At 38.1% G+C, this 10176-nt stretch overlaps 1 protein-coding gene across 1 annotated transcript; it reads right to left on the bottom strand.

Annotated features, from left to right (window-relative positions):
* Window positions 1-4393: 4393 nt before the first annotated feature.
* Window positions 4394-5330, bottom strand: LOC118642586 (olfactory receptor 4N2). Its single transcript, XM_036280473.1, has one exon. It carries the CDS (start codon window positions 5316-5318, stop codon window positions 4395-4397), a length of 924 nt encoding a protein of 307 aa, XP_036136366.1. The 5' UTR covers window positions 5319-5330; the 3' UTR covers window position 4394.
* Between the last annotated feature and the right edge of the window lie 4846 nt (window positions 5331-10176).

The raw sequence follows: 10176 nt of genomic DNA, 5'->3' as shown, positions 1-10176 counted from the left end.
GGTAATTTTCACTTTATATTTTAATTAATCGATTTAATAAATATTTATTAGCAACTTTGTTCCAGGCATTAGACAAAACAAACTCCCTGCTTTCCATAGTGGAAAGAGACAGGCAATAAAATAAATATCACCCGACTGGTTGAATGTCCACCCATGCACCAAGAGGTCTCTGGTTTGATTCCCGGTCAGGGCACATACCCAGGTTTTGGGCCCGATACCCAGTGCGGCGCATGCAGGAGGCTGCCCACAGATGTCCTCTATCATCGATGTTTCTATCTCTCCCACTTTCTTCCTCTCTCTCTCTCTCTAATATCAATAAAGGAGAAAAAGAATAAAAAATAAAATAAAATAAATAGGTGGATCATGTATCATGTTAAATGGTGATAGGTGCTGTGGACAAAATTAATGTAGGGAAAAGGGATATGGAGGATTGTGGGAGAAGGGTGTACATTTTAATAGGGTGGTCAGGGAAGGTCTCACCGGAAAGATGACATGCAAGGAAAGGAATGAAACAAATTAAGAAGTGAGTCATACCAATCAAGATCTTAGGAAAGCACACCGCAGACAGAGGAAACAGCAAGTCAGAGGTCCTGGGAGGGGCAAGGGCAACTTTGCATATTCCTTGGGCTGAACACAATAAGTGAGATGGGATACAGTGGGATAAGAGGTCAGAGAGAGAAATGGGGGAGCTGTTGGAGCACATAGAGAGGGTTGTATGAACCTTTATAGAGAACAAGGAAACACTTTAGCCCTTTCTTTAAGTCAGATAGAAGTTATTGAGGGTTTTGAGAGGAGGAGGGTAATGATGTGACTATATTTTAACCTGATGATTCTGGATGCTCAGCTAAAAGTGAACTAAGATGGGACAAGAACAGAGTTGAGACTAGTATGGAAGCTACAGCCGTAATAACATAGACAAGAGATGGTGGTTTGGGCCTAGGTGGTGGATTTGAAGGAGAGATGATCTAATCTAAAAAATTTATGGTGGCAGAGCAAATCCAGACTTGTTAACAGCTTACATGTGGAATATTAGACAAAATGCTACTAAAGTATTATAAATTCAGTATTTTGGACAGAGATCTGAAGGAGAGAATTCACTGAGATTGGATGATGGGTGGGGAGGTGGATGTGGTGAAGATGAAGTCAGTCTGGAATATTACTTGTGAGGTCACACGAATACATTAAAGTAGAGTTGTGGCAGTGGTTTAGGATGCCGGGTATGGCATAGGAGCCTAGAGTTCATAAGGAAGATACATATAGAGGTCATCAACATGTAGTTCAAATTAAAAGCCGGGCAGCTAAGGAGAAACTCTCAAAGGAACATGAGAAAACAGCTGCTTTGGTGGAGGGGAGACTAAGAAAGTGGGGAGTCCTGGGAAGACAGTGATCCACTGTGTCAGATGCTGCTCAGGGATCAAATGCAATGAGACCTGAATAAAGATCATTGATATTATTGATGAGGAGAAGAGCTGTTTTATTGGCATGACTGGGTGAGTTGAAAAAGAAAGAAATTGGAAGCAGAGAGTATAAACATGCCAGTCTGAAAAGGCTGCAGGCTGGATGTTCCAACTATATGACATTATGGAAAAGGAAAAACTATAAAGACAGTCAAAAGGTCAGTGGTTGCCAGAGGCTTGAGGGGAGAAGGAAAGGAGGTCTGGAGGAACAGGCAGAGCGCAGGGAAGTTTTAGGACAGTGAAACTATTCTGTGACACTGTAATGGTGGATCTATGACATGCATTTGTCAAAAGCCATAGAAATGTACCCAAATGTAAACTACTGACTTTATTTTATTTTATTACTTGTTTATTTATTTATATTATTTCTTAACTGGTTTTAGAGAGAAAGGGAGAGGAAGAGAGAGAGAGAGAGAGAGAGAGAGAGAGAAACATTGATGAGAGAGAACACTGATTGGCCACCTCTTGCATGCCCCTCACTGGGGATCAGGCCCACAATCAGGGTATATGTCCTGGCCAGGAATCGAACTGGTGACCGCTTGGTACACGGGTCATCACTCAGCTACTGAACCACACCAGCCTGGCTAACCGACTTTATTTTAAAATAATGTATTGGTTCATCAGTTGGAACAAATGTCCCACACTAATGCAAGATATTAATAGGGGAAAGTATATATGTGTTGTAGGGGGCAAGTTATATGGGAACTCAATTTTCTGCTTAACGTTCCTATTAAGCTAAAACTGCTCTTATAAAGTCCATTAATTTTTAAGTATAAACAACTTTGAGGAGCTTTATTATAAGAGAAAGGAGAGAAATGAGGTACTATGTAGAGGAAGAAAGGTGACATAGGGTTTTATATAAATGAAAGAAATGTGACTTTATGCTATACAGGAGAATTGCCAGAGTAAATGCCCTGAGTAGTAAAGAGGGGATAGATTCCGATGCTCATATGGTGGAATCAGCTTTTTTAGGAGCAGAATCTAGTCACCCAGTCTCAGGAGAGATAAAAGGGGACATAGCCCAGATGCAGCTGTATGTGTAGAAGTAGTGGTGGGAGCTTGAGGAATTCTCTTCTGCTCCCTTTCCCGGTAAAATAGGGAAAGTGAGTGAGGATGGGAAAGGAGATATTTGAGAAATGAGAACACTTTCTATACTCTGAATAGTTTTACCATGCACATGATTTAACTCATAAACACTTTAATTTTGACTATTTAAAAATGTGTCAAATCTCTTGCATTTTGGGTAACGGATTGTTTTGGATGCTGCCCATAGAATGTATACACAAGAGACTTGAATACAGATAAGTTAATTAGGCAAACAGGCATAGCATCATCATCTTGATCCTACTTCTATGGCTAACATGGTGGTGTTATTCTGACCACACATGGCACAGGTTGTAACTAAAACAACTGTCTCGTCAGCCTAGGTCTTTGTATTGTTCTGCAAGTTATCACTGGATGCCCAGACTACAGTATGTTCTTCTAGACTTTTCAACTATTTTGTAAGCACATAACTGTCTATGTTAAATCATATTGTGTTTAAAATCAGTAGAATGTAATAGCTTCCTGACTGGTCAATGAAAGCAGGGATGAGACCAACAAACAGCTACAAGTCATAAAAATCTGATGGATGTAACTATGAATTCTGGAGAAAAGAAAGTAAATGTTTCCATGACCTTTTTACATGAAAATGACCAGCTTACATTTGCCTACGTCTAATTTAGGAAAAATATGGAAGTTTAATTTCTTCCAAAATATACTCATAAACATAATTTCCCTCTTAATAGGTTTATAGTTGTGAGCACGTGAAACACAAAGTTTATTTTCATATTATTATTTATTAATTATTGTATCATTTTACAAATGAACAGCTCTAAACCTGTTTTTGTCCCACCTTGCATTTTTCAACTCTTTGATATTCACACTGAATCTTGTGTTTACATCCCTAAACATTTATAAAACTACAGTAGAAAAATTACTCTGTTGCTTCAGACCTTCGAGTAACTTATTTAAAAAACCCTCTATATTCACTTTATAGACCCATATATGTATTATACACTACCAGTATCTCTAACTTAAACTCTAATCATTTTTACATTCAATTATTATATCCCAGTCAATTTGAACTTTGTTGTGTTTCTCAAATATACCTAGTGAATTACTGTCTTCAGATTGTTCCTCCTCCTGGTTCCTCTGCCTAGAATGCACTGCCTGGCCCTGGCTGGTTTGGCTCAGCTGTTAGAGCTCTGGTCCATGGACCAACGAGTCGTAGATTCTATTCCAGCTGAGGGAACATACCTTGGTTGTAATTTGTCCCTGGCCCTCGTTGGAGTCTTGAGGAAGGCAGCCACTCAATGTGTTCCTTTCATGTCAATGTTTCTCGACATGAAAAACATGTCTCGACATGAAAAACGATGTTTCTCTCTCTCTCTCTCTCTCTCTCTCTCTCTCTCTCTCTCTCTCTTCCTCTCTCTCCCTCTCATTCTATCTGAACAAAAATGGAAAATGTCCTCAAGTGAGGATAAAAAAATAATAAATAAATGAATAGAAAGCTCTGCCTGCAGATGTTTGCATGGTTGGCTTTTTCGGATATCAGCCAAACTATTACCATCTCAAGAAGATCTGTCTTGATACCTGAAAGTAAACTGATTACTCCACCCCTCTAACCCCACACTTTCTATCTATAATTTTGCTTGTTTTTTGTTTTTAAATATTTCAGGACAGTATATCCTGAAACCACGCTATTTATTTTCTATCTTAATGACTGTTTATTTTCACCTGATGTAACTTCAGGAGAGCTGTGACTTTACCTGTCTCAGTAATAACTGTTCCTCCCAGTGCCTAGAGGAGTCCTAACTATCGGAAGTGTTCAATAGATTCAGTTCAATGAATTTCAGATGAAATTCTCCAGACTTGAGTTTCATATCCTTCCTTTTATCAGGCTAGGTGTTGATTAAATAACCTCCTCAAGGAAGCTTTTATTTCCTGGTTGCGAAGAGTATAAATCACAGGATTCAACAAAGGAAAGATCACAGTGTGGAAGAGAGAAACCACCTTGTCAGCTGGGAAAGCTCTGAAGGGGCGAGTGTAGATGAAGATGCCAGGCCCAAACATAAGAAATATAATAATGATATGGGTAGTGCATGTGGACAGGGCCTTGTTCTTCCCCTCAGAGGAGGACCTATGCACACGAAAGAGAATGACTGCATAGGAGGCCAGAAGACCCAGGAAGCACAGGAGAGTCATCAGACCACTGTTAAATACCATCAGGAGCTCCACAACAAAGGTGTCTGTGCAGGCCAGCTTGATGACCTGTGGCACGTCACAGAAGAAGTTATCCAGTCGGTTTGGGCCACAGAAGGGCAAGCGGAGGATGAGGGCCACCTGGATGATGGAGTGGACAAAGCCTCCAAGCCAGAGAGCCAACAGCAAGGCATAGCAGGCTCTAGGGTTCATGACAGTTGAATAGTGTAAAGGACGGCAGATGGCGATGTAGCGGTCAAGGGCCATCACCACAAGGAGTAACCCCTCCCCTCCTCCAAGGAAGTGCAAGAAAAAGAGCTGAGTGATGCAGGCCCTGTAGGAGATCACCTTCTTCTCAGAGAGAAAGTCCACCAGCATCTTGGGCGCCACAATGAAGGAGTAGGATGCATCCAGGAAGGCCAAGTTGCCCAGGAAGAAGTAGAGGGGAGCTGTGAGGCCAGGGTCTGATCTGATGGTGAGAATGATGAGGAAGTTCCCAGGGAGGATGATGAGGTAGAAAATTAAGATGAGCACAAAGACCAGTAGCTGAATATTTCGAGACTGGGTCAGACCAAGGAGGATAAATTCTGTCACCACTGTGCTGTTCTCACTCGCCATCTCCTCTGCCCGCAGTACACCAAGAAGCAGAATTTATTGTTATTATGATTTCTTCTATTTATATTCTAGTTTTTCTCCAGTAAAATATTCTACATATCCATCACTTCAACTAAAAACAAAATGTCTCAACCCTTTCCAATACACTGGATAAACTCTGAACCCTTCTTTCCTTCTTCTAGATTTAAGGAAGCAAGCAAACAAACAAAAGTGTTGCTCTCAAAGCCAGACTCTTATTCCCAATCAACCATGTGCTTCTATAGAAAGGATCTCCACTTTACGAATCTGGCATTCTAAACCTTGGGATTCCTACCTTTTTGAGTCGTATGAGAATCTTCTGGTTGGTACACAACATAACTCCAATTATCAAGATATTGCTCTTTTGTGGTTGTACTGTGCTTGAGGTTTAGCTAGTTTCTTGAAATTATGCCCTTTTTCTCTTCATTCACTAACCGGAAATTTTTACTAAGTATTTTGTCTCTTCAGTTCTTTGAATCTCTACTTTCTGCCACCTAACTCTCTGCTTTGCTCTCTTTGTTCTCTTATTAATTCTCTTATTGCCCTTCTTCTGGTCTGGTGTCATTGTATTACCCTGACTCCAAACTGGTCACTGGGATTTCAACAATAACTCTACTTTCCACCTAACTTAGAGGTAGTAACCCAGCTGTATCCCTGGTTAAGCATACTATGTTGCCACTCCATAACTTGTTCATGCAGCTTAATGGACATCATCTGAGTCTCAATTATTTATTCTGGCCCTGGCCAGTTTGGCTCAGCGGTTAGAGCATCGGCCTGCGGTCTAGAGAGACCCGGGTTCGGTTCCCGCTAAGGGCACGTACTTCGGTTGCAGTTTGTCCCCGGCCCTGGTTGGTCGTGCGGGTGGCAGCCACTCGATGTGTCCCTTCACGTCGATGTTTCTCTCTCTCTCTCCCTTCCTCTCTCTCCCTCCCACTCTATCTGTACAAAAAATGGAAAAAATATCCTCGGGTGAGGATAAAAAATAAAATAAAAAAATAAAATAAATTACTTATTCTGTACCCTAATCTTCTTTCTCCAAACCCAGTCTGATACCCAAGGGAGAGACTTTCAACAAACAATATATTATAATACAAAATTTCCCAGTATAAATTTTTTAATTAATTATTTCAACTCATGAAAACCATATCATAGAAGAAGTGAAAGTAACAATAAAGATCCTATAGTTTAATCCATTCCTTTCAAAGACCAGAAAACTAAGATGACTGTAGTTACATAGTTACATTATTTAAGTTTAGAATGAGATTTTTTAAATTATGATTGACAAGTAGTGGAGAATGTAGGTGTGCACTACTCAGTTTAAACACAAAGAAAGTATTTGCACAGCTTTAATAATGGGTGATTTTTTGTGTGTACTTCAATAACTAAAAATAATATTTCTAGTCTAACAATTACTCCTTTACAGAGAGCTTAGAATTTGAAGTTGAACCTTGTCTAAAAATTAGAACACTAGTTATTATGGGAAAAAATTCACATTTAATACTCAGTCTATTTAGTGGTGGAAGTTAATTCCAGAAGAGCACATTATGATTCATTGATGTGTTGAAAGGTAGTAGTATTTCATAAATATTTATTACATGTATATAATTAATCACATATATGCATAACACTGCATTCTAATTATATTCTTGTTTTTAATATTTATAATATTTATTAGTATACTGGTATATATATACTTTATAAATGTTACTTTAGGTACATGCTCAAATATGTTTTGTTATGGGTATGACATGTATAAAGTTTGAAAATTGATAATCTATAGAAAAACACAATGTAATGTATACCAATGTTCCCCATAATATCTAACTAAATAGTGCAGTTGTTTTAAGTAAGTTCTGTAGAACATGTGGTTCAAAGAAGAGGGAAGTCTTTGACAGAAAATGTTAGTAAGTCAGTACTTAGAAAAGAAAGACAGAAAGAGAGAGGGTGAGAGAAATAAAGAAGAGGAAATCAATAAAAGCCAAAAGAAAAGGCAGTAAGTCTATAGAGTGCATTGTTGTACTGTTAAGGGTACATCTTTTAGGAAACATTAAAAATATCTACTTTAGGTATGCTCAGTGCTCAATGGAGCATTTACTTATAAGTTTCCATGTGCTACTACTAGCAGCCAGAGGAATTTTTGAAAGTCATACCTCAGCATATCTGCAGATATGAATACGAACACCACACACACACACACACACACACACACACACACACACACGAGAGACACACAGAGAGAGAGACAGAGAGACAGAGGGAAAGAGAGGCAAAGTGGGCCTTACACAAAATTTTAATAGAAAAAAATATTCTGTAGGCTCTCTAATTAGCTTCTCTGCTCACTTCTTTTCTCCAATGAGGCAGCCATTTGACTCAACATTCATTCCCTCATCTGCCTATAAAAGTACACTCAGGAATGTAAGCCAAGAGCCCTCATCTTGTAAATTCTACAAGCTCACTCAGAGTGGATTGTTTCAGGATGTGTTTGTGTTTCATAATATCTCTAAGACATCAGAGGACTTTTGAAGGGCTTTGTGCTTGCAGGTTGTAGTCTCTTCTGTTCTTCCCTATCTTTCACCTTTGTTTCTCCACTCTTACCTATCCAGTGGGATTCCATACCACCTGACAAACTTGATCCATTTCTTTTCATCTCCCATGCTCACCTATGTACCTTCTGTACCTGTGATTCTGAAGTGGTGGTTGACAGAGAGAGCATTTCTCTAGGTAAAATAAGATGTTTCTGAAAAAAAAAAAAAAAAAAAAGACAAAATATGGCCCACTTCAGAATAAAATATACTAGTTTTACCACATTAATGGGAAAAGTATTGTCAAAAGAGGGTGAAACAGAAATCAAAATACTTGCCACTATATTTCCAGTCTTCCTTGCCATTCCTGCTAATTCAGAGATTCGTCTGACTCTGGAGATTATGACACAGTAGAGGAATAGAAAGGGTGAGGGAGATGGGCTCTCCTCATTCTCAGGATGGAGATACCAACATTTGCAGGCAACACTGTGCATGACTGGAGCCAGGTATTTAGAGACCCAAAGATGTATTTCCTCATTTCTTTAAACCATTTCCTCATGCTTCCTTCTTTATTTTCCCTCTTTTCTCTTTCTCTTCTCTTTCATTTATCAATAAGCCTGTATCTTACTAATTTATTTTTTGTTTGGTTATATTTATCTTGCTAATTTATTGTCTTATATTCCCCTGATTTTCTTTCCCTGTTTGCTTTGCTTTCTTTAAATCTAGCTCTTTATCATTTTCTCTTCCCTCTCCCTCATTTATTCATGTTCTTCCACTCTGAATGTCTTTCAGTCTTTCCACTTGTCCTCATGTTCACTGATACTCCATTATATCCCATGCATGTCTTACTATCATCCATAAAAAGAAACAAAACATACTTTATTGTTGCTTGTTCTCAAGCAAGAATGAGCAATGTATGTGCTTCCCACCATCTTTCACTCTAAAAATTTCATCTACAAAAATAAAATGTATAATTCACTCTTTGATACTATTTTCTCTTGAATAGTGTCTGTCTTGCAATTTACCAAATTTCATTTCCTCATATACTTTTATTTAATTACTTATTTTGCTAATCATCATCTGAGAATACTTTTTTCATTGATTTTTAGAGGAGTGGAAGGGAGGGGGGGAGAGAGAGGGAAATTAGGAAACATCAGTGTGAGAGAGACACATCAATTTGTTGCCTCCTGCACACACACTCCAGATATGTGTCCTTGACTGGGAATAATTAAATCAGTGACACTTCAGTGGGTGGGCCAACATTCTAACCAGGGAGCCACACCAGCCAAGGTATTTCCTTATATATTTTTCTGCATAGAAGTGAACCGTATAAAATGAGATGATTTTTCTTTTTATTTGGACTTTACTACAGTATTTAGAGTCTAGTTAATTTGGGTGGGTGGGGGGGATAGCATCTTTACTGAGTATAATTCACATACCATACCCTTCACACATTTTAAGTACAATTCAATAGTTTAGCATTTTCATAGGAAAAGTAAATCTTAATATCATTCTAATGAAATGAGTGTATGTAACAAATTTTCCAAAAATTTGAGTATAATGTCTATTAGCATGTTGTTTGAAGCTTGTAAATTATTTAAGTATAAATTAACAAGTTTTATATATACTTAAAAATGTAAATCTTGCTGAATAACATGATTAAATATCTAATTGGCACCGATGCTGATGATGGATATATAAAGCACTAAGCAAATATATACGTCTTCAGCCAGGAAATTCCCTTATCAATAAAATGGAATGGTTAGAGTGAATTATTTTTGGATTTCCTTCAAATGCTAGCTTTTTAAGCACTGTTAGAAATATCCTTGGTTTGGAATCATTTTATCTGATTTTAATGCCTTGGCTCAGCAATTCATGAACTATGACCCTAGGAAAGTTACTCAGCTTTCAGAAGTCTGAGTTTTCATCCATCAAATAAAAAATATGTGGACTCTTTCTATTTGATAGGGGTGATAGATGAGGATGAAAGGAGACTACAATGGTAATAACAGGTAACTCATTCAAGTGTTTTTAAACCAAAACCAAACCTGAAAATATTTATATGTTAAGAGGTAGCTCTATTAGACATGAGTACACATTTCTCAAAAAAAATACATACAGATGGTCAACAGAGATAAGAAAAGATGGTCAACATCACTAATCATCAGGGAAATGCAAATTAAAACAAACGATATAACACCTCATACCTATCAGAATGGCTATTATCAATCAACAAACAAGAGTTGATAAGAATGAGTAGAAAAGAGAACCCTTAGCGAAATTGTAAATTGGCACAGCCACTGTGAAGCTAGTATGGACAT

The sequence above is a fragment of the Molossus molossus genome, unplaced genomic scaffold (genome assembly GCF_014108415.1).
Source record: "Molossus molossus isolate mMolMol1 unplaced genomic scaffold, mMolMol1.p scaffold_m16_p_1, whole genome shotgun sequence".
NCBI classification, from domain to species: Eukaryota; Metazoa; Chordata; class Mammalia; order Chiroptera; family Molossidae; genus Molossus; species Molossus molossus.
This window is presented reverse-complemented; position numbering and strand designations above follow the sequence as displayed.